Source organism: Callorhinus ursinus, unplaced genomic scaffold (assembly GCF_003265705.2).
Source record: "Callorhinus ursinus isolate GAN/ISIS: 27379988/994484 unplaced genomic scaffold, GSC_fseal_2.0 scaffold19, whole genome shotgun sequence".
NCBI lineage: Eukaryota > Metazoa > Chordata > Mammalia > Carnivora > Otariidae > Callorhinus > Callorhinus ursinus.
The window spans coordinates 24,577,325-24,602,707 of NW_027397081.1; the positions used below are offsets into that span (position 1 = coordinate 24,577,325).

The window sequence follows — 25,383 nt, forward strand, 5'->3', positions numbered from 1 at the left end:
GCTCCCGGAGAACCTCAAGGAGAACTGCAAAAATGCCTACGTTTTATAAAACAAAATTCCTGAATTCTTTTGAAACTAAGGAACGAGCTTAGTTTTAAGGGCAAGGGGGAGTTTTTACATGCAGCAGAAAAAAAAACTATCATCCCTGAAAATGCCTAGACTAGGGCGTGGAATGAGTAGTTACGCCTTCAAGTTTAATTTTAAGAGACTGTATAGCAGCCCTTTGGAAGGACAGAAAATTCAACTTACCATGCCTCACATTCAGTTGTATTCTCTTAGACGTTTGCAGAGGAAGGCCGAGAGTTGCTACTGGAACTCCGGCCACCCCCTGCCCCTTCCCAACACTCCCCTCCACTGACAACGAGCAATATCCAAGCACTTCCCCCACCAGTAAAAGGACCTGCCCGTGAACACACAGGATATCCTAGCGGGCCGGAATTGTGTAGCTTCTCCTCCAGGGTGTGGTAGAGCTACAAACTGCAGGCCAAACCTGCCCGAATCTGGCCAACTCTGGCCCATGGACAAAACAAAACAAAAACAAGAATGTGCAACAGAGACTGTATTTAACCCACCAAGCCTAAAATATTTACTATCTGGTCTTTATAAGAAAAGCTCACCTACTCGGGCTGTAGTTTAACTCCTTCATTTTTCGGCTGAAGAAATCAAAATCTAGACTCACCCACAGTCACACAGCGAGACTCCCTGTCCTGTGTTCCTGCATGACATGGCTTGGATGTCCAAGAACTTCGGAATCGTAAATGTGGCTGCTGGGGGAGGGCTGTGCGTGTCCCACCCACACGTATTCCGTCCTAACTTACTCTGACGGGAACTCCAGGAATCCAGTACATTCCCCCCAAGATGGATTCTAGTAACTCTTTCTTTCTCTCAAGGAGCCATCTGTCCCTCTTCCCTAATGCCCCCCCCCAATCGTTTCTCATCCCATCTTCTACCTTTGATCTCAGAAGTACATCTGCTTTGCCTTGCAGGTTCACTGTTGGCCTATAACACAACCTCCCACACAGACCAATCCTCACGACTGAGTGTCAAAGAAGGTGAGTCTGTTCTCTCATGCATTTTCTTCAGTCCCAGGCTTGGCACCGTTTCATGCTGTCACGACTGGTTCGGGCAACCCCAACTCTGTGCACCATTAACCTTAAAAATAGAACAGGTGGTTATTTTATGAGAAAAAAAATGGGTTTATTTGGAAATAGCAAAGAATAGGAATTCTGGATAAACAAGCTATGGCAAAACCACAGGTAAGCCCAGCAAACAAAGGAGAGGAACATCATTTTATGGAGGAGATGGAGGAAGTTGGGAGGAGTTGTTTTGAATGGAAATCCACTGGAGAAAAGTTAAGAGCTCAGGGTGCTGACTTGTCTCATTGGCTGAGATGCAGGGGTAGCAGATTTCTTATAGGACAGATGCAAGGTACATCTTTCCCTGTTGGGGGCCTGTAATTCATGATTCTTTCCTGCTGGAGAGTCCTCTGTTGTGGTAGGTAATTGACACATCTGTTGAAGTCTATAATTGACAGTTCTTCCTGCAACTGGCATTTGAGTGGTAGTGGCCCCCCCTCTGGGTTCCCCTTTCTGGCCTCCCAACTCAATTTATTGAGGTTTCCCTCTGTTGATTTTCAAGCACCAAATCTCTTGTTTTTTCTAGCATACAAGACAAGAAACCAAAGCTTATCCCACTTGCACTAGCTGCAAAAATAGAGCAAGGTTTTTTAAATATCTTGTAATAATATCAAAGATAGGACTTGAAGTTGTTACACCATGTAATAAAAGGGGTTGCTCTCAGCTCACTGCTCCCTTTCAGAGCTGTAAGTCGGGGCTTTCCTCCGCTGAAGATAATGAAATGAAGATTTTTTAAGGATTCTTGCAATGCCACATTTTAAGGGTTTTTTTTTCCCCCCTCACAAATTTTAGCAATGCCAAGTAATTTTTAAAGTGGTGATTTGGGGGTTTGGTCTAGTTGGTTTGGTTTGGTTTGGTTTGGTTGAGAGAGACAGAAAACAACCTCAACAAATGATTTTTTGCTAGTGAGGATTTTATTATAATAGCATCTCTCAGCATCTTATTTATGGAATATTGTGAGGATTTATTGCTCCAGATACTGTGTTAGATCCCAGGCATTTAAACAAGTGAATAATTCTTGGCACCTGGTTTAAGGGAGAAGAAAATGTTAAGTGAAAAAAATCTGCCCAAGGCAAAAAAAATCCATGGAGGAGGGAATTTTGAGTGGAGGCTTGAAGAACGAATAGGAGTATGGCAGGCATTGCTCTCTTCCTTGACTCCCTACTTCACTACTTTTTCTTTAATGTCCATCTGCTCTAATAGAGAATGAATGAGGGCAGAAGTTCTCCATACAGGTGCCATGTGGTAGAGCACTGCATAATCTTTCAGAGAAACTTCCAGCTCTTCTAAGGGAAGAGCCTTAGAGACCATTTGATTAAGAATCCTCACGGTTATGGAGGAGGCAGACCCAAAACGCCTGGGTGTCTTGGCCGTGGTCACACCATCGATTACACAGGACTTTGTGTTCACTGTTAGCAATTTCTAATCAGACGATGACCAGAAAATGTGGGGGAAGGAATATACGACATGGTGAATCTGCTTTTAAACTTTTGTGGTTTCCTTTTCTTCCCCTCCCCTGCCCCCCACCCCACCCAGGGTCAGTCCTATTTATGCTACCGTTTTTCCTTTCCAAATCAGATTTTTTGGATTTTGCCATGAAAACTAAAGTTATATTGACCATTCTACGGTCCAAGCCACATTTTACTTGCTGACCTGTTTAATGTCATGTTGTAGACGTCTGTCATGGAAGAAATATATTATAGTGACAGACATTAGACTGGAGGTCAGGGCACCTTTGGCTTCATTTGGGGAAATCACTTCATGCCCTGAATCTTCGTTTCCTGTCAAACAAAAGGACTAAAGCAGGAGGAGTCAAGCCCTGACTCTTGAGCTCTTGGCTTCTAAAGAGAGGTCCTAGGGCCACAGGTGAGGGCTCTGCCTTCATTCAGGGTCCCTCTGTTTGGATCTGGTGTACTTATGAGTTAATTTCATTTGCAGATAGGGATCTGGTTCTTGGAAGGAAGCGGGCAAGAGGAAAGGAAGGAGGGAGGAAGGGAAGGGGAGGAAAGGAGAAGGAAGGGGGATCCTTCAAAGTTCTTTTAGTTCTACAGGCTAAAGCTAGCTGGTGACCAGTGAGGCTCTGGGACAGAGCCAAGGAGAGAATATCTGATATTGGGCTTAAAAGACAGATTTTCATTTAGAAGCAAGTCTGAATTGAACTGCGTTGATAAGCAACTCATTACTCCTCCAGGGGTCTTAGCTTTCAGCCTCTCGCCTCTACCTGCCACACTGCATCTCCTTCCCTTGGCCCTTTTGTATACAGGCGGCCATGCATTTGTAATGCCACTGGGCTTATTCAGGCTTATTGCAGGAAGAGCTCGCTCTTGCTGGGCAACCACCGTCTTCAGAAATAAATTAACTGTAGTATCCAGGCAAACACGCTGCCAGGACCTCATTCAGGTGGTGCCGGGGCATTTATCTCCCAACATCGGCCCTGGCCTCTAGAGACCATTAAGTCTGTGCTTTGCAGGTGCATCTTTTGTCCCCAATAAAGCTCTCCACTTGAGCTCTCTTGCTTCTGTGTTGCCTCCCCACTTGTGAGGTGGTCTGGCTCTGAAAGGCCCATCATCCACAAAACAAAGTGCATTAGCAAGACAAAGCTAATCAGGCTTCTCTCTCCTTCCTTTTCTCTCTCCTCCCCATATCCTTCTCTCTCTGCCTCTCTCTCTCTCTCTCTCTCCCGCACGCATGCTTTTTCTCTAATAGCTATCTTTATTACTTAAAGTTATAAATGGAAAAATAAAGAGAAGACACAGTTTAACCCTGGCTCCATCTTGTTTGAATAAGACACACACATAGCCCCAAACAAACCCAGAGTACATCAAGAGCACCAGAGGGGTGTGTGTGTGTGGTGTGTGTGTGTGTGTGTGTGTGTGTGTGTTGTGCTTCACAAAGGGCAGGTGCTGGAATCAAGCACAAAGGAAAGAAGTTGAGGAGATGATGTCTATTAGTGCTTCTTCAATTCACTTATCAAATTAGAACGCCTTTTTGCTTTAAAATGACATAATCACCCTTCCAGCTTGTCTCTTGAAAATGATTGCACTCTCAAAGGGTTATTTGTGCCCAGGAAGTAAGACTTGATTTTAGAAATTAATTTATAACAGTCTTTAAGCCCCTTTAAATTAACTATTCTGTAGTCACAGATTGGCCCCCGTTAAAATAATGGTGCTCTCTTGACCTTTCTTATCAAGGCTAACCTACTTTAAAAAATAAAGTAGGATGGAAGCAATTGTGACCCATTTACAATAGCAGCCACAACTCTCGTCTAGATAGGATTTTGTAATACCGTAGACACTTTTACATGCTTTGCCTCTGCTTTTGACCTGGCAGCATCCCTGAGAGGTAGCTAAGATCCTCTCCAGTTTGCAGATAGAGTGAGATTCACCAATATTAAGCAGTTCACTGGAGAGCACCCCCAGCTAGTCAACAGCACAGCAGACTCAAACCCAGGATGTAGGGTTTGAAATCTTCTGCTCCAGATGGTCCCCCTGACATGTACAGCTCATCCCTTCTCGCTGGATGTCCATGCAGACAATTATCTGGCCTAAATGTTGTTTCAGCAGAGCCTTGAAATGTTTCCCATTATTTTGCCCTGCTCCCCCCAGTTTTCCCACTACCATCTCCATGCACGCCCTATGCTGTTCTCTGTCCCAAAAGATGAATTCATACACAGCTCTTGCTTGGCACTACCTTCTGGTCTGCACCGCACAGAGAATCACTTGGAGAGCTTTTTAAAAATGCTGGTGCCCTAGAACGAATATCGTATTGCTCCACTCCTATGAGGCATCTCGATTAGGCAGATCCATAGAGATCTTAGGTCATAGAATGGTGGTTACTGGGGCTGGGAGGAGTGGAATGGGCAGTTGTCCTTGAATGGGTGCAGAGTTTCACTTTGGAAAAAAATGAAAAAGTTCCGATGATAGGGGTTAGTTACATAATGAACGTACTTAATGCCACTGAAATGCACACCAAGAAATAGTCAAAATGGTCAATTCTGTTGGGGATGTTTTATCACAATAAAAAAATGAAACATTTAAATTAAAAAAAATTTTAAGGGGCGCCTGGGTGGCTGAGTCTGTCAAGCATCTGCCTTTGGCTCAGGTCATTATCTCAGGGTCCTGGGATCGAGCCCCGCATTGGGCTCTCTGCTCAGCGGGGAGTCTGTTTCTCCCTCTCCTCCTGCTTGTGCTCTCTCTCTCTCTCTCACCCTCTCTGTCAAATAAATAAAATCTTTAAAAAAAAATTTTTAAATACTGATGCCCAGGCCCCACACAGGACCAATTGGTTCAGAATAGCTAGGAGTGACACGTGGACATCGGGAATTTTTTTTGAAGCTCTCCAGGCTACTCTCATGACCTGCAGCCAAAATCGAGAAGTCCCGTGCCATAGCGCAGACACAAACTGGAGGGAGAAGGGGACCCAGCTCAGAGTGCCCCCAGGTTTTCTTAGCGATACACTGGGCCGTGATCCTGACCTTCCCTGACCCCTAGTGGAGGAAGAGCAGGATCTGTTGGTTCGCCAGTGAAGGTGCAGGTTGAGTGGAGAGACCGTGATCATGACTCGTTCTCTTCATCATTGTCATTGATGATGTTATAATTTTCGCAGAATTTGACAGGTTTATGTTAGCACCTCTCTTCACATCTCAGAAATTCCTCTCGTATACGCCCTTATTATATGTATCTAAAGAGTAGACATGGTATGGGTACCTGGATTTGATTTTGGGAGGGGCAGGGGGAGAAAGTGAGAATCCCAAGCGGACTCCAAGCCCAGCCCTGAGCCCGATGCAGGGCTCGATCCCCCAACCCTGAGATCATGACCTGAGGCAAAATCAAGAGTCAGATGCCCAACCGACTGCACCACCCAGGTGCCCTGGGGCCTCGATTTTATAGGAGGACACTGGAGGTCTGGAAGTTAAGTGGCCTTTCCAAGTACATATGAGTCCCGGAGCCAGGACCATTGGCTTTTCAGACCTGTTCTCTCTGCCCTCCACGCTGAGGTTGGAGTGTGCTTGGGGGTGCAGGTCAGAGCTCCACCTTGTTTCCGGGGTAAACCCTAGGGCCTCCCAGTGCTCTCAGCCGGACAATCAGCATGCAATAATCAGCCCATCTCTCCTTCGGAGCTGCTTTGCATGCCTAAACCCTCATTTCCTTAGCTCCTCATGCTGGATCTGTTTAAATACCTCAGACTCTCCAAAAGTCAGAGGATATTGAGCTCCTTGTTTATTAACTCCTGGAACTCATAAAGCTGCCAAGGGCCCGTGTAGCCCTGAGCTGTTTGCTCCAGCCAGGGAAGGCTTTCCGAAGCTGCTGCTGAATGCAAAACCTGAGTGCGGGTAGGGTGTCTGCCTGTGCAGTAGCCATCTCTAGCAGTTGCTTTGGCTAATGGAAAAAAAGTCTGTCCGCTAACACTCTAAGTATGGGGGGGGGGCAACTACCTTTCCACGTCCTTTGTAGAGAAATGCCTAACTGGCGCTGAAGATCATGCTAACAAGAGCCCAGTGTCTCTCAAGGAGATTTCCAGATGGCAGCTTCCGCCCCCCACCCCCTTTGCGCACATAGCAACGGCCCCTTTTCTGCAACCCTTTATTGTTTGCCAAGCATTTGCACATCCATTATCTCATTTGCGCCCTCACAACATCACCCTGAGACAGCAGGGCTGGTATTATTATTATTATTCCCATTCTGTAGATTATAGGGGTTCATGGGAAGTCCCCCCCAGGTCCTAGGGTAGAGCAGGGCTCACACATAGGTCTCTGGGCTCTTTCCTCCCACCACGCTGTTTCTCACATCGTCCTCTCAATATATTTAATTCAAGCATCTAACGATATTTTAAATGTAAATCAATTAAATTATTCAATTAGTGCCCCAAATTTACCCAAAGCAGGTGTTCATCTCTCATTTCAACATTAGAACATATTGATTAGAAACTCAAGCTCTGGACTCAGACTGTATGACCCTGGACGAGTCACTTACTTTTGCTGCATTAATTTCCCCTGTCTAAAATGAGGACACTTTTAGCACCCCTTCAGGGCTGAGATAGTACTCACCAATCACTTAGCATGGTATCTCACATACCAATAAATGCTCCATATGTTAGCTCCATGAATTATAATAATTAGTATTATTGCAAAAGAATTAGAATAGTTTTGAGGGTTGACCATTGTTGACGCTGTGCCGAACGTTGAGAAGGATACCTTACTACATCATATGGCACGGTAATACCATCAATGGGACATCCAAGTTGCTTAAAATCTTATTAAGGAGATACACGTGGAACTCTTAAGGAATAAAAGGAAATTGCATATAGTCAATCAGAAAAATACATGCTACATCCAAGAAGTTCTCTGAGAGTAATGGAGAGATGAAAAATCATTCAGTGCTAACGTTGCGCGTCCTCCCCGCCAAACCTTTCATGTGACAGAAGAGCTGTGAGGCCAGAGAAGATTGGGTCCAGCCAAGACCACACAGGCAGTGAGTGGCAAGGGACAGAGCCTGAAGTCACTCAGGACGTTAGTCAGGAACGGACCAAAATTCTGTGATTCATGCCGTCCTCCACCCTATTCAATCACGTCTTCATTTATTAAGAACCTACCGTGTTTGGGACACTAGGCTGAGCCCCAGAAATCTGGTGTGCAACCAGCACCTACTGTCAAGGGGCTCAAAATCAGAGATACTACAGATAAGTCCAGTAAGTCATTAAATACTGTATACTGGAGTATGGGTAATATAGCACCAAATCTTGACACTCCCCCTGCATTTACATGCTCTCTGGGGTGTCCTTTATGATTGAATTTTAGAGGTTGGAGCGAAAGATGGGAGGCCTTTGGAGATATGCAGCATAGTAGTCCTGGGAGTGGATATGGAGACGAGCGGAAGGTGGTCAACCCCAAAGACACCAGACAGTGTGTCTGGCACTGTTGCGTACCCCTGGGGGCTACAGTGCGGGGGCCAGAAGGGTTCAGGCTGGGATTTGGGGGAGGAGCCCAGGTGAGCTTCTCTGGGGGTATATGAGCATGCCTTGGGGAAAGACCAAGGCCTCAGTGTATGATAGGGGTGTGGGGAGGGAAAAGCCCTGAGTGGTGTCTTCGTGGCTTACGTGAAACTGAAAGACAGAGTCCGGTTGGGTGGTCTCCCTGTGGGACAGGAAGCTCTGAAAAGGAACCCAGAGCCAGGAATTTGCTTCAAAATACTGGGGGCTGAAGAGAGGGAGTAGGTGGGAGTAGAGCTGAAATGAGATTGGCCATGAGTCCATGCTTGTTAAAGAGGATAAAGGGCCCTCCGGGGTTCCATAGACTTTTCACTCTGCTTTTCTATACCTCTGAAATTTTCCATAATTTAAAAGCTGCCTTGAGAAACTTTGTTTCAATGGGAAAAAAAGCAGAGATGAGTTCAGAATATTTATTCCTAAAGCTATGCACAGTGTGATCGCATCTTGAATGAGGGTGACATGTGTTCGAGTTCAGCACTTGGGTGGGCTTTGGGCAGCATCCTGAGTGTGGTGTCTCTCCAGGAGGGTGGGTGAGCATGGTGTTCAGCGTGGGCATGCCCTGGATAGGGTAGCACACCGGGGGTTGGTCTGGAACATGTGTACCCGTAGGAAAAGGCCTGTAATACTGTGAGGTAATCTCCTGTTATTTTTAGGGAGTAAATAACATCTCTTATATAGCAGGTTATATGGTTCCAACAGGCTCTGTCTGTGTCAACTAACATACACTTAAAATTTGAGGGTATTAAGGCCTCATAGGAGGGCCCGTTAAGAACTTTGTCATTCTGTGTTTTTCCTTTATGATGAAATACCTCTAATCCATTTTTAGCAAAGTAGGGGTGATTGCTGAATGTGTGTGTGTGTGTGTGTGTGTGTGTGTGTGTGTGAGAGAGTGTGTGAGCTTGTGCTGTTTCTGTGGTCCAAAGGCAAGATTTATGATTCTAGAATAGACAGTAGCTTGCTCTCTCCATTTTATTTTTTTCAAACTGTTTTTCTTTGAAATTCCAGAGTTAATGTTTTGTCTGCTTTCGATCTGACCCTCTTTGGAGAGCTACATGTTTTTGTGTGTGTATGTATGTGTGTGTGTGTGTGTGTGTGTGTGTTCAGCAGAGGGAGATTGAGAGAGAGAGCGAGCGAGCGAGCTGGGAAACAAAGAATGGTTGTCTCCAAACTGTAGCAGGCAGGAAACCCCAATCCCAAGGGAATTTAGCCAGCCAGCCCTGTCCCGGAGTCAGACTCCAGCTCTCTGAATTCAATTTGACAGCTTGTCTGGGACACTTTCTAAGTAACCATTATCCTTCCTTTCTCTTAAGTAAAAGCACTGTTATTTTTTTTCCATGGGTGTGCTGCGTGCGCTGTTATCACACATGTGTGGGTTACACATAGCAACTAGGACATGCTTTCTCTAAATTATTGGAAACACTTAGCCTGTTTCCTAAGACAAGTGTAAATTTGTTCCAGAATAACGAGGCCGGCGACTTTCAGTATTGTGCCCTTGTCTTGTGGGAGGAAGGTACAGAGGAATTTTGTTGGGACATTTCTTTTTTTCCTTTAGTTGCAGTTAAGGACTGCATTCCCTTATTTGAAGGAGTTTCTCTGTCGCAGGAATAATTCAAATTTTGTATGTTTTATTCCTTTGAGGGTTTTTTTTTTTAAATGTATTCAAGCAAAGGTATCTTCCCATGATCATTCTCCTCAGTGTCTGTGTTTGATTGATAGATTATTTTAGAGAAAGAGACCATCATACATCACACTGCAGGAGAGAGTTCAGAGGTGGATGGGTGTCAACCATGGGACCCCCCGCCGGGTTGGCACGGGGCAGACACACACAACTAGGGTGACCTTCTAGAGTTCCAAGCGTGTGCTTCTCAGTCTTGTCTCCTGTACTTACTCAGATCAGTTGACTTTGCTACCACAGCACGGTGGGATTGTGAGGCAAAAGCCAGCCTTTCTGTGTGTGTGTGTGTGTGTGTGTGTGTATTTGAAGGCTGTCAAGGTTCAGCTAGGCAGGATCCACAGGCACAAGTCCCAGAACAGTCTCAGTCCCTTCGGGGTGCAGGGACATAACAGGTTTGCCCAGTGGCACACACCCTTCTTCCCTGTCTCACCCCTAGCCCAGTCTATGTCCTAGAAATCCACATTCTGAAATCTCCCCTGACCCCACACGCGCCATGTTGTATTTGAATATTTAACGAAGAAATGTGCCTCGACCCTTGAGGCCTGGGTCAGACAACATCTCCTCAATATGGTCATCCCCCCATTCCCACAGTGCTTTGCTTGTACCCACTGTTTTCCCAATTTAGCATTCAACAGATTCCGTCATAATAGTCTTTTCTCTTGCAAGACTTGAAGCATCTTGGAGGTGGGGACTGTGTCTTCAACAAGGCCACTGGGTCGATGGATAAAAATTATAGGCAAAGTGCCTTCAATTATTCCCCAAGAGCTTACTGCACAACTAACCGTTTGTGGTGTTTCCCAATATGAGAGCGATATTTTGGCTTCATCTGCTGCAGAGGTGGCGTGGAACCTGCCTTTTCTTTCTACCTTGCCTCTCATTTCCCCTGCGCTTGACCCCAAGGCAAATCCTCTGAAGCTGTGCTCAATCCCATCCGTGAGGAGAGGGAAGAGCTTGCCAGGAGCAGATTCCAGTCATGAGATGATAGCTCCCCTTCACCCTTTTTTGATCAGCTCAAACTCCCCTTGGGGGCCCTTCAGATCTGGGCCCTCTGTTTACATGTTCCCTTGCAAAGAGAGGCAGAGGAGCACCAAGCCAAGGAAAGGTAATTTCGCAGGGAAAATGGACCTCCTGCTCCCTTCAACCCTCCGTTCCTTTCTTAGAGCCTTCCCCCATGATGATAACAGCCAGCACTTACTGAGGCCTGACACACGCCAAGAACTTTCTATTCGCTTCTCGTTTACACTTCATAGCAGCCCTGTTTAGTTGGCACTGTTGTTATTTCTCACTTCACATATGCGAAAACCGGGGCACAGAGAGGTTAATCCCACATCACAAAGCTGGGAGGAAGCCCCGCAGGGACCGTGACGGCAGCGTCCTGCCTGCCAGGTGGGGACAAGGCTCCACACTTGCTTCTTCTAGTCCTTACGTCAGCCCACGGAAAGGCCCGTTTCTTCCAGGCCGCTGATGTCACCTAGCTGCTGAGAGGATGAGGTGAGACTAATGGATTCCGGCTAAGGTCCAAAAAATCGGGGACCTGACTCGGCATCCTCAGTGTTTACATTTCCAGAAGCATGTGAGGTGGTTTCACAGATGCGCCCGTCATTGTCATGTTTTATCACCTACAGAACATTACACTTTCTTTCGTGTTCAATATGACACTTAAACGAATAAAGGGGAAAAAAGAAGAGATTTAGAAAAGGGAATGATATATTGAGTAACACTCTGTCAATCAATGAGGATTGCAGTAAACTTAATTGTTTTAATGTATCTTTTTAAATTTAAATTTATACAGTGTATTATTAGTTTCAGAGGTCGAGCTCAGTGATTCATCAGTTGCAAATCACACCCAGTGCCCAGGACATCCCGTGCCCTCCCTAATGCCCATCCCCCAGTTACCCCACCCCCCATCCCCCTCCCCTCCAGCAACCCTCAGTTTGTTTCCTATGATTAAGAGTCTCTTATGGTTTGTCTCCCTCTCTGATTTGGTCTTCTTTTATCTTTTCCTCCCTTCCCCTATGCTCCTCTGCTTTGTAAACTTAATTTTTACAATAAGGGTGGATAGACACAAGGCTAGTAAATCTAGTTGTGAAATGTCCCTCGCATTGCAACAGATAAGCAATCCCTTGCCTCTGTAAGCTACATTGACCCCCGGTGCTCAAGGAGGAGAAAGAAAGATGCAGAATCGCCTGGGAGCGTTTTAAAGACACATGCCAGGACGCTCCAGCCACCCCAGCCCACACACCCTCCTTGATTCCTATATGCCTGCGCTGGGCAATGGAGCCCGAGAGGAAGTCAGAGCTGGAATTTGGCCTCTTAGAATAAGCACCTTCCACTGTTTCTGAACTCTTGTGCCCTGACACCATCCCTACCATTGAAAGCTGAAGCTTTGTTTGGATACTGAAGGGAGAAGAAATGTGCCTTCCTTGCTCTGCATGGGCACCCTTTTCTGCCACCACAGCGTTGGCCTTTTCCTGTCCCTGTGCCGGAAGGCACTCAGGCCCCTAGTCCTGTTCCTGGCTACTTACAAGTTCCCCAACTTTGGCCTTCCTGCCCTCCGTGGGCATGTCTTTTGTCTTTATATCTTTGTTTATTGAAGCTGCTCTTAGGTGCTCCTGGAGAAATCCAGAACTGGATAGGCATCAACTTGTCCTGCAACATTAATGATGGTGACAATGAATGGATGAGCCCTGCTGCCTTTTAATAGGAGAAAATGGCTTTAAGTAAGCCCAGGAGGTGGGGGACGGGGGAGGGGGCAAAACTGTGGGAAAGGTATTTGGAGGCCACTTGACCTCAAGAGCACCCTTCCAGTCCTTCAGCCAGACAACAACTCCACCTCCGCCACCAGGGAGGGGCCTCCCATGACAGTGCTGGGGGAGGGGGCCGGGGCAGCTCCCACCACCGTTAATGCCAGTTTCTTAGTAGCATTTCACACTTACTAAGCGGGCCATTTGAGTTTTGAATTTCCAATTCATCTCCAGACTCTTGACTATTACTATTTTAGGTCTCTCATCTCTACCAAATTTCACTTTGACTCAGACATTTCATCCCATTCCAGATAAGAGAGCTCAGACTCAAAGTGAGATTGGCTTGGGTTGATGTAACTCCATTTCTATTACCATGTGGTCTCGGTTTGTAATAGAAGCTAGAAGTAACCCCTGCGGGCTATTTTTGAGTAGTGAGGTCCCAAAGTACTTGGGAAAGAAAATACTAGGTCCACAAGGGCTCCAGAGGACCTGCTTGTGGCCACCTCAACACATAATATTCCAAATGCATGTGTTTTGCAAAATATACTGATCTAGAAGTTATACAGAGAGATTGTTTGGGGCGTGGTAGTTACTGGAAAATATTTGAAAGAAGCTTGCTTCGTCTCATGCTCATAAACCAAATTCTATCATCTATCTATCTATCTATCCCTCTATCTGGAGAAAGAGAGAGAGAGAGAGAAATTTCTCTCCTGCCAGATAGAGGTGTAGGGGTTTGGGGCATCTTCTAGTGAAAAGCCAAAGTATCAATAGTATCATTTGTTATTTTAATATAAGAACTTTTCCCAAGTTCTTTTTATAAATGTTAACAACTTTCTTTAGAGAAGCCCCTATCTAAGAAAATAAAGAACTTACTTCTCATGAATTATCCTTTTGGAGAACATCAAGTCTTTGAGGAAGAAATACTATAGCTAGAAACACTAACCAGGACTCTTAGTCCTGGGCTTTTCCTCTCTCATCTCAGGAATCTATAAGCTCCCACCTGGGAGGATCAAGAAAAAATTTAAACATGGCTCTTCGATAAAGTTCACATTCTCATGTCAGGCATACTCTAAAGAAAAAGTGGTAATTAAACGGGATTATTACTTTGTCTAACAAAATTCAACATACCTTCCAAAGCCCAATTCAAGTCCTGCCTTTAAGATATTTCTTCATTACTCCCAAAGACTACAATCTCTTCTCAAACCCCTACCACACTCACAAGCTATCTATGAACCTAATTACCTAATTGTAAGATTACCTCGTAGTCTTTAATTGTGAGTTTGGTCCTGCGTCCTTTTTTTCCAGCCCTGTAGATATTTAGTAAATACCACTGAGAGCTGATGGGTTCACTGGGGAAGAAAAATCTAGTCTTTGACAATTTAATTAAATATTTACCCAATCCTTCTGCTTCACTAAAGAAAGAACCAAAAGAAATCAGCTTTGGTTGACGCAAGAAAGATTAACTTCCTATCTCCCATGAATTAAACTCTGGAACAAGATAGCAGCTATAATTGTATAGGACACTTCGAAATATATAAAGCATTTTCACATACATGCTCTCATTTCTCCTCAGTAGAACCCTGTGGGGATTAAAGGAGCCATTTGGCTTTCCAAACTCATAAATTTAGAAGAATCATTTTCTTTCCCCCAAGTACCTACCTTTTACAGATAGGTTAACTGAGATTCAGAGAGATTAAGTCGCTTGCCTTAATTCAGGCAGCTGGTAACCAGCAGAGATGGGAAGCAAACCAAGGAGTTCTGAAGCCCAGTCCAGAATTCTTCCCATTGCAATGAGCTGTTTCCCTGCGTGGAATAGATTAAAGAGAAATTATGGAATCCTTCTAATGAAAATCTTTAGGCACCTTTACTAACACCACAAACAACCTTATGCTTGATAAGATTTGGGTACCACGCTTCCAAAGGGGTGAAAATCATTCTTGGCATAATTTTGAAAAATCTTTGAGCTTAAAAAGTCTTCAGTCTGCCTGTAAAATAATTATCAGCCCTGCCCAATATCCTAGAGGAGTTTAGAGAATGGCAGTTTTTATGCTATGAGTCATACTTTCAATTTCTATTAAAATTCTTACATGGCCACATATGCTTTCTCTCAGGCTTTGGGCCTCCAGGCCTGTGCTAATTTGCATGTCTGGTTTAGATAATGTCTGAGGTCTCTTCCAGTCCGAAAAGAAGCCTCTGATTCTGTTATATAAGTGAGATCACATTCCACCTACCAAGAATTGGTGGTTCTTTTTCTTTAAAACTACTGTGTTTTTGTTGTGTGGATGCAGGACACAGAGATGAAAGCATGTCATGCTTACCTACCAGGCCACAAAGATGGAATACTCCTTCACCATGAACTGTCCACTCTTTCTACACTGACCCCAGAGAATCTCCCTTTCCTGCAAACCATTTCTGATGCAGCCCAACAGGCAAATCCTAGGCAGTGATGGGATTTTAAGTTTCTTGATCTGAATGGCAATCCTAAGTCAGTGTGAGGGGAAGACCTCAGAGTTGCCAATTAGCCTGATTCTAAGTCTGCAAAAACTGGTGAACCCTTTTACTAGACTGAACTCATCTCACCTCGTACTGTCCTCACCCCAAAACACCAGAAAGATACTGTCAGGTTTTTTCACTAATCTTATTGTCTTCCAACATAAAGTAATTCCCACTAAATAAAGAGCTAATAGAAGGGCATCGACTTTCCAGGGGGGCTTTCAGATCAACGTAGGGCGAGCTGGCCACTCTTCGTGAGAAAATTATGGCGCTAGGGAGAGCTCTGTTCTCACATCAGACAGCTCAGGTCTTTGCTCCAGTGATGTGTTTTCAGGGAGCCCCTCCCCATCCCTCGACTGCCTGCTCTGCTTTCAGTGTTTTCTCTTTCTCCATGGCTCTCACCACCTTCTCATATACAATGTAGTTTACTGTTTGTTTTGAATGTAAGTCCCACAGGGCAGGGATGTTTGTCTAGCCATCACTGTGTTCTCAGCACATAGAGTGGTGTCTGGCACGACAGTAGACATTCAGTAAAACGTGATTGAATGAATGAATGTATTGTGGGATAGGAGATAATGATTAAGTCCAATAAGCTAGTGTTGGGGAGGGGAAGAATCGCGGGGCCGGCGGGGCCGGCGAGGGAAACAAAGGTGATTAAGACACAGTCCCTCTCTTCCAAAAGATCATCACCAAGGAAGGGGCGGGGTATGTGGACAAAGAATTACACAAGGAGACGGAACAGGGCAGGGCAATAAACGTCAGACTATCGCTAGGGAGCCTTGACCTGCAGACCTTGAAAAGAAAAGGATGCAAAAGCTGATTTGTGGAGCAGACACAGGATTGCGTCCCCTATGGCCAGAGCGAGTGAAGACAACCTCACTGTGAAAATGTCAGCTCCAGTTATTCAGATCAGGGTCCTCAGCAGAGTGGAGGGAGTTGAACACAGACGACCTCTCATTTCCCCTCAAGCCCTGTTACCTAGGTGAACAGTGAGGGTTTCTTTTTCCTGTGTGGAATACTTTTAAACCCGAGGCAGATTTGACCAAAAAGCCTGCACTTTAGTTGTGTCCACATGGCCCAGTGCAGAGGGGAATTTGGGCAAACACCCAATTAATCTAGTCAGTACGAATTGCTTTTCCACATAAGGCTGGCCCAAAAATCCCACTTTGAGGCCTTATCAAAATAAATAGGTCCTTTAGACTTCTGTGTCATTCAGACACAGAGCCCACGGGAGACACAAAGTGAACGAAGGGTCCAGGCTCAGCGGGGAGCCTCGTGTGACTGTGGCAAGGTTGCACCTGGCCGACGTGCCACTCGCCTTTCCGAACTTTTCATATTTAAAAACCATCCATTTTTTTTCAAGCATTTTTCTCAGATGTCCTTTTTTTTTCCCCTTCGCACATATAATATCTTCAACAGTACCTCCATTATACTCCACACAGCGGGGCCGGTGCTGAGGCTGAGGGGCTGTTTGGATTCCAGGACAAGATCCTTGAGCAAAGGAAATCTGATCCACGATGTTTTTTTTGTTTTGTTTTTTTCTGTGAGTTCCAAGTTTGAGGAAGGCCTTCCCTAGATATTTCCCTCCTCCTGAATTCTCAGTGGAAGCCAAGATCCTCTGCTGCTCTTTGGAACAGAAGATACCCCCGAGGTGAAGGCTGGGCTGCCCCAATAGCACGGGTTGAAATGAGGTGAGGGGACACAGCTCTGAGCATCGGGGCCGGCTGGGCAAGGACTGGGGGAGCCGGCAGTCGGGTGGACGCTGGACTCTTACCACCCAAGCCTACTCTACCCTCAGCCGGCCCTCGGCCACTGTCCCTCACCGTCTCCCAGCGCCTTGTCTCTCAAACCGGGGTCCAAGCTAATCCACCTCTTGTGTCGAAAGAGGGCCACACATGCTTCCAATGGGGGATTGTTGATTTAGGAGCACAGCAGTGGAACGATTCTGTCTCCTTTATGGCTTCACTTCCTTTTCAAGGCCTTCCTTGAACTTTTTAACCTCGACTCACCAAGAGAAACAGTTTAGAGGTACAAGGAAGAGAATAAACGACCGGTCTATGGTGCAGATTTTAAATCATCAGATGTTGATTTAGTCCTCAGGGCAGTCTCTAAGGGACTTGTTTTTCAGCTCTTTTAGAGAAGCAGAACCTGAGGTTCAAAAAAGCAGAGTAGCCCTTTGGCCAAGATCACTCATGAGTAGATGACAGAGCTGGGGTCTGAACCCAGGGCTAACTGACTCTACACTCTGTGACATAACCGCTGAAGAAAGCCCAGGGCCTCCCACAGAGAAAGGACACCTCCACAGGGGCATCCTGTGCCCTCCATAAAGTGCTACCTCTCAGGTGCTAGCTGCCTGTGCAGTGTTTTCGAAGCGGGAGGCCAGGCCGGAAGGTCAGACATCTGGCATGGTTGCTGGCAGGCCTTGTGGCCGAGACAGTGGCAGGCAAGAAGCTGGTCCCGAGGTGGGGGTCGGGAAGGTTCAGGAAGCAGAGCAGGCTTTCACAGGTCGGACACAGCGTCACGGGCAACACAAAGGGGAGCCCAGAGGAAAGCAATGTGGGTTGGGTTGTTGGCCAGTAGGGCCTGCTCCTCAGAGAATGGGCCTGTCAGAAGCCCAGGACCTCAGAGGGGAGAAGGGGCTTTGGAGGATCATCTGGCCCAAACGTCTACCCACGACAAACATGGTCGCTCCCCTACAGTTCTTCCCGGTGAGCTTCTAGGGGATGTATCTTCCTCCAAGTGGGTTGGGCCTTTTCTTGGGAAGTCCAGGGCTCTGGGTCTCCTTTGGCATCCTCAAGCTTTCAAGAAAGGAAGTCTGGATCTGACTGAGAGAAGCAGCTTTGTCCATTCTTCAGCTGAAAGGTCTACTCAGAAGCCGGGCTTTCCACGGATAAACAGGGTTAGGTGCTGCCAACTCTTTCAGCAGCAACCAGAAATTCGATGAGAAGGTTCAGGGGAAATTCATCTTTTTTCCATCAAGTAATTGAGAGCACGGCCTTGTGTCATAAGAGATCAGGAGAGAGGCTCTTGTGTGCTGGTGTCCCTGCATCTCCGGCCTCCAGGTGAGATCATGACAAAGTAGAGAGCTGTGTGTCTCCTGGGACATGAAGTCTTCAGACAGCCAAACGTGGTGTCAGGGCAGAAAGAAACTTTCTTTCCTGAGTCAGTTGGCCAGATTTCTAGAACCCATTTAAAAGCTTCACACAGAAACTGAGTTAACACTGGGATGTCTATGAGAAGGTCATGTCCAGAAAGAGCTTTCCCCTTCTAGCAGAGACTTTTCAGAAAAAAAAAGAAAAAAAATCTCTATGTTCATATTTCTCTACTCCAGGAGGCTCTCCTGAATCTGAAAGGCCATTTCATGTCTGATTCAGCCACACTGAGTATCACATAATGGAGATACTGTTCAGGCCGTTATATACGTGAGGCTGAAGTATCTACAATGCCCCGCAGTGCCCCGATTCTCCAGCACAAGCTTCTGGTCTCTCTTTGCTTTGGCAAAAATTGAGCTCGGGACTGCCCGAAACCATGGACTCCAGCTGGAGCCCTTTGGGTGACGTGTCTGAGAAGGAATCACAATGAGATGTGTCATCTTAGTATTCCGTAAAGCCAGGGAGTGTCAGCCTTTACCAAAGCAAAAAGACAGTTTGTCAGAGTCGGAGTGATTTTTCTGCTGATAATGCCGTCTGCCACCACATAGAAGATTGTCAATCAGTCTGCTGGTTCCTAACGGTCACTTTTTTGAAACTTTTGCTCTGCTGCTACCTTAAGCTTGTCTTTTCAGAAGACAGTTCTCAGAAAGCAGAAGTATGCACCATATTGGGGGGCTGTGGGGCAGGGCTGGGGGTCAGTGCACACTCAGGCTGCTGCGTGGACCTGGCATAGGCCATCAGAGAACCCTCCCTGTGCTGACCAGCAGCGTTGGTCAGGGACTCTGACATAGCCAGGCTTCAGGCCCCGGGAGGGCTGGTGTTGGCGCAGAAATGTGAGTTGCTGGGTTAACTCCCAGGTCCAGGCTTTTCCATTTGGGTTATAGACATATTTCTGTTTGTGTGTCTGGGATGAGAACTGCCACACTGCTAAGTTTTGCCTTGCATGACTTTAGGTGGGAAAAAACAAACCCTCATTTCAATGACATTGTTAAAAATATATATAATAAAATGCGGGCACTTAAATGTGTGGTGTCCACTGTGGGGACAAGGTTTTAGCCTATGCCTTGTAATATGTGCATTGTTGTCCATTGTGTCTCGAGGGTACCCCGGGCTAATATGGCCTCTTCACCTCATCACCCAGACTTAAATCACCTAAGAGACTTCAGTGGGGAGAAGTCAAGGTCGGAGCCTTGAATTCTCTTCAACTAGTGAAGCAGTGAACAATAAGAGGAAGTGCATATACTTAGCAAGAGCAAAATATTGGCCCCGTCTATTCATTCATTCTACAAATAATTATCGTGCACCTGTCCTGTGCAGGACACTGTTCTAGGTGCTTGGTTATATCAGGGAACAGAAGATTGCTACCCTTGTGGACCTGGCATTCGGGTAGGAGATGCAGACTATAAGCAACAAACATGAGTCAGTGATTAAATTAGGTGATAAGTAGACAAAGAAATAAGTAGAGCAGAATAAGGGGGTCGGGGGGAGGGGAGGAGAAGTGAATGTGTATTTGGTAGGGCTAGCAAACCCATGTCTCTGGGGCTGATCATTTTTTAGGTGCATAATAAGGATGCCAATAATAATATTACTTGCCAACATGTGCCGAGGCTGACTCCGTGCTCTCACTAGACCAGGCGTTTACTTGGCTATCTCATTTAATCTGAGAGGCTACCCTGGTTCTTCAGCTCTCTGAGGCCAAGTGCCAGACCTTGGTTCTTGGCGTTGGTCTTCTCCAGCGGACCTTTGTCTTTACAATAGGATTTACTCCCAAAACTCTGGTCTTCATTGAAATGTTACATGTAGCAAATGTCCCTGTGAGCCCCAGTGCCCACGGAGTGGATTTGTTTTTTTTTTTCTTTTTGTTTCTTAAAGATTTTTATTTATTCATTTGAGACACAGAGATAACACACAGAGGAAGAGCATGAGCAGGGGGAGAGGGAGAGGGAGAAGCAGGCTTCCCGCCAAGCCAGGAGCCCGATGCGGGGCTCGATCCCAAGACCCTGAGATCATGACCTGAGCCAAAGGCAGATGCTCAACCATCTGAGCCACCCAGGTGCCCCCAGAGTGCATTTGTTAAACTCTTCAGTTAACGGACCCAGGGCATCCTTATTGGACCCAGGTACCCGTGGCGGGATTTTCCATGTAGGTAGATGGGAATGAAAAAGCAAAAGGAAGGGGCCTTGTGGTCTGTGTTGCTCTCAGTTCACACACTGCTTGGGAACCATTGGCAGTAGACTACTAGCAGTCTACTGTTGACTAGAAGCTGTGCCAATAACATAAATAGTCGTCTAACACATATTTTGTATGGTAGATGTATTATACGCTGTATTCTTACAACACGGTAAGCTAGAGAAAAGAAAATGTTAGTAAGGAAATCCTAAGAAAGAGAGAAGACCTTTATAGTACTTTGCACCCTACATGATCCACGTATAAGTGGACCCACGCAGTCAAACAGCGGTGTTCAAGGCCCAGCTATGAATTACCAGAGGCCTAACCAGCATTTGCTCCCCGCCCCTGCCCCAAAGAGAAATCTTGAGGAATCCTGCCTTTTGTTTTGCTTATACCAGCATTGCACACACTCTGCAGACCCCTGCAAGACATCCCAGAAAATGCTCATGAGAGCAGAGCATTCCAGGCCCCTAAACAAGTTGGGATTTTTTGTTCATGTTTGTTTTGTTTTGTTTTTAAGCAAGAGGAAGAATCTATTTGCAGGAGAATTGTGGGGGTGGGGGGGGAGGGAAAGCCAAATAAAAACAAAAACAGACGACTTAAATGCGTGGAGTTTTGTCTCTCTTTTGTCCCTTTCTCTGCCCTTCCTCCCCATCCCCATTCCCCCTCACTTTCTGTTTTGCTTTTCATGCCAGTTGCTACAGATGGTAATTTAAAAACTGCCCTGGCTTTTCCAGAGCCAGGAGGAATGTGCATCCACACGTGGATTTTTCCACAAGAAAACTGTCCCTGTCTTTTGGTTCTTCTTACCAGAACCAATGAGAACAAGCAATAGGATGAGCCCATCCATCTCCTCAGTTCTTATTCTAATTTGCTGGAGAGGCTCAGAGGAGTGGTGGTTGTAGGGGGCGGGGTGGTATGGGTTGTGTTCCACCCTGTCAGGCTGCTGCTTGATGAGGTTTGAGCTCCATTTGTTCGGATGGTTTTTATGGTTTCTTTGTTGTTCGTGGAAAGACTTTGAAAGTCATCATTCTGAATCCTCCAACTCTTCTGCTCTTCCTGCTCAGTGTCTCAGCGGGACTCACACCACGAGAAGGGAAAAGAGGAAGTTTCCAGCCAGTTAGTTATGCAGTTCCTGAACACGGTTGTGGAGGCACGTGGAATCTTTCAAGAAAGAGGTTGTGATCACAAAGGGGCAGGTTCAGTGGAAGGTTCTCCAAGGCACCCTGAGAGCAAGCCAGTAGGCGTCTCCAGGCAGGAAGCCTCGCTCCTCCGTGCCCTTGCTTCTCGCTCCTGCCCCCTTTCCAGCCACACTCTGGCCTCCTTTCTTTCTCTGTGGTGGTCAGGACCAGCCCTTCCACTCTCCCTGGAAGAGGACGGAAGGCCTAGAATGTGCTCGTGCGTCTGAAATATCAGTGTGCTGAAGCACGGAGCCAGAGTCGGCCGCCAGGAACATCACGAGCCTGGTCTTTGAGACCTTCTTCCCAGGGAGTCTTTAATCTGGACCTAGCTCGTCTTTTCAGAGCTGCTTAAAGGACTTTACTACACAACTACAGATTTTTTTTTTCTTTCTAAACTTGTATTCGTTTATATTTGTAGAAAACTTTATAAGTTGCCTCACATACGTTACCTCGTTTGAGTACTGCCTGTCTTACTTAGTCAGGCCACTATAACAAGTGGCTATAACTGAGTGGCTTAGAAACAAGAGATATTTAGCACATCGCCTCCAGGCCGGGAGCTAGCTCTAGGGCCTCTTCTGATAAGGCCACTGATCCCCTTCATGCGAGCTCCACCCCCATAACCTAACTATCTCCCAAAGCCTTCACCTCCTAACACCATCACATCACATCGCAACACATCACGTGTTGATATCATGTGAATTTGGGGGCGGGAGAGGGGAGGACATACAAATAGTCAGCTCACAGCATTACTACAACTCCATAAGGTAGATAAGTGGTGTAAATTTTCATGTCCGGAGTCAAGAATATTGAAGCTCGGGGAAGTCTTATGATTCATCCAAGGTCCCACAACAAATAGGGGTGAGGGGCAGAACTTGAACCAATCCTCTGACTTCAGATTCAGGATTCTTTCCATTCACTCCAGCTTCCAATGACTGTTAATGTTCCTTCCCACCCGTACCCCAGGAGGAGAGTACTCTCTGGAGCTTAGTCATGCTTAAGACGTCATGGCTGATTAAATCAAATTTCTCCTGATCACTAAAAGGGAATCCTCATGGCACCTGTCTGAAAAGCTGGAGATGCTGATGTACCTCTACTTGTTGTTTTTCATTAGACCCTTCTTATGACTCAGTCAGGAGAGGAGGATGGGGCAATAACATGAATTCTGGCCTCAACAAAAGTAAGTAAATGTCACGCTATTATTTGGAGGAAAACATTTTTTTCTACAAACACGGGTGGAGAACAGGGTCATGAGCTAGAACAGGGCAGGGGTGAGCATCTGTTGTCTTGCCTGTAGGGAGGACATCAAAATTAACTGCCAGGGTAGGGCCTATCAGTGATACCTGTTCCCTGAAAGATGGTGTTGAGTTTTTCATTCAGACCTTTCGGTTTTGTTGCATTGCATTTGGTTTTCGCATTTTTGAAGTTAGAAGGCTTCTCAGGACTGGGTTTTTCTGTATGAATGGAAGGTTGCTGGATTTGGATCTAGCCATTTCTGTCATGATAATGGTCCTTCATGACTTTCCTCCTCTGAGTGTTGAAGCTTACTCATAAATACCAACCTCCCTGACCTGGTTTCATGAAGGGCTGGGATGGAAGATGGTCTTTGCAGGCAATGGTGGGGGTCTGACACATCAATTTGTGTTCAAGTCCAACCCAAAATCTCCCTTTCAGGGAGTGGGGAAGGAGAATGACTATAAACTCCTAACCAGGGTGTGTGAACCTCGCTATCTGTAGGAAGCAAAGGGTCAAGCACATGGGTGGTGAAGGGCCTTCTTTCAAGAAGGCTGGGATTACAAATTGATACCCAAGCAATACTAGGATCCCTTTCAGTACTGTGTGTTCATTATTTGTTTACTCCATGCCCAGGACTTGGCACTCTCAGGTTCACAAAGATGAATCAGAACCAGGCCGGTCTGTCAAGCTGGGGAGAGGGGTTACACACACACAGCTCTTTTCATCTGGGGGGTATCAAGGAAGGCCTGTGGACCTGGCACCATTTGAGTTGACTCCTGAAGGAGAGGCAGGATTTGGCCCTGCAGAGACGGGGAAGACAGAGCCTCCTGGGAGAGGTGGGGACCAAGGGTTGACATGTCTGACGGTTAGGGAGGACTCAGATACACAGAGGGAAAACAGTCTGGAAGGGCAAGGAAGGGGCACAAAGGCTGCCGTGAAGGTAGACCTTCATTCTTTAGTCAGTGAAGACTCACAAAGGTGCTCAGATGGTGGAGGGAAATGGTTTAGGGAAATGAAACTGACTAAATATCATATGGTGGACGAGTGGGAAGAGAGGGGAGTGGTGAGGATACAGTCAGACTGAGCCATAAGCTGTGTGAGAAGCCACGAAGGCCTAGGATGGAGAAGCTATGATGGGACCCGAAAGGCTGTATGTGAGGGGTTCCACGAGGGGAACTCACAACGCATGGAAACGCACAAGCAGGTGACATTCACTCACATGTCACCATCCCGTTAAGAACCTTGAAATTTCTTCCTTAAAAATGCAATTCACAGCAGCAGTACCATTAGGCATGCCGTGCTGTACGTTTGTTGTTCTCATTGTCTCCCCGTGAAAATGTAAGTTCTGCTGGAACTGCTGGTTCATTGCTAAATCTCCAGCACCAAGAATACTGCCAGGACTAGAAGATGCTAGACAAATATTTATAAGACTTATAAGATTTGCTCATTTATTTTAGAGAGAGACGGAGGGGAGGGGCAGAAGGAGAGAGAATCTTTCAAGCAGACTCCCCACTGAGCATGGAGCCTGACCCGGGGCTCGACCTCACGACCCTGAGATCATGACCTGAGCTGAAACCCAGAGTCTGATGCTCAACTGACTGAGCCACCGTGGCGCCCCTCTAGATAAATATTTATAAAACAAAATGAATGAGTGAGTGAGTGGAGAGTGGGTGAATGAGCGAATGAATGAGGGAGCACCTTGTGGAGGGCTTTGAACGAGATGTTTCTCTTCCCTCATGGAGAGTGCCCAACTCACCTTATCTCTTTCCCTACCACAGGTCCCCCACTTGCAGGAGCACAAGCAATGAGTAAGAATACTGAACAAAGGCCCCAACCAGGTACCTGTCTGGGATGGGTAATCCCTCCTTTGCTCTTTATTCCATTTGGTCAACTGAGGGGAACTGAGTCAATACACAGTATTTGCCCTCATTTTTCTCTTTCACAGGGGGTCCCTATTTTGACTCCCTGTAAGAGCTCTGTGAATTAAAAGTAGCAGGCACTAGAACCAGGCAAAGATTCGTTAAATATCGGAGGTAAAATGAATGTAAAGATTAAAGGTTCCAACACCTCATTTTGTAAAATAAAGAAACTGGGGTCCAGCGAGGGCAGGTGATTTGCCACAAGTCATGCAGGCGGTTTATGAGAGAACTAGAGCTCTACTCCTCAGACTCCGGAGGCGCTGGTCCAAACCTTTTAGGCTTCACAGAACCTTTCTCCTAAAACTACCCTCATCCCGTGATGGGTCTGCTTAACAAATCAGGCAGGTGAACTTCTCAAACCAGGGATTGGAGACTCTTGGTATTGGAGTGAAACTAGGTCTAAAACATCCTTCTATGACACCTGTCTTATGATTATCTCACCTCTACTTGAATATTTATAGCTACCAGGAGTCTGCTACCTCGCTAAGCTCATTTCCACTCTTGCAGCCAAAGTCCCCCTCATTGTAACTGCTGTCCAGCTTTCTGGTTTGCCCTCTGGAAAACCTTCCTCCCGTTCTGTAGGAAGGTCCTGTATCTGAAGACGGCTGGCATGTCCACTCCCAAGCCCAGCTCTGTTGTCCCTGTGTGACACAGCTGAGATTAAGTTCTGGACAAGCCCCTTGCTTTAAGACAG

At 46.3% G+C, this 25,383-nt stretch overlaps 1 protein-coding gene across 3 annotated transcripts in view; it reads left to right on the top strand.

Annotated features, from left to right (window-relative positions):
- The window catches only part of FLI1 (Fli-1 proto-oncogene, ETS transcription factor), a 113,801-nt gene that overhangs the window by 82,877 nt on the left and 5,541 nt on the right, over window positions 1–25,383 (top strand). For 2 of the 3 annotated variants that reach the window (XM_025894029.2, XM_025894031.2), the window contains 3 exons: window positions 987–1,052; window positions 22,649–22,714; window positions 24,549–24,608. In XM_025894029.2, the coding sequence (XP_025749814.1) occupies window positions 987–1,052; window positions 22,649–22,714; window positions 24,549–24,608 (192 nt within the window). The remainder of the gene's footprint in view (window positions 1–986; window positions 1,053–22,648; window positions 22,715–24,548; window positions 24,609–25,383) is intronic. The other variant, XM_073903965.1, reaches the window with a different exon arrangement.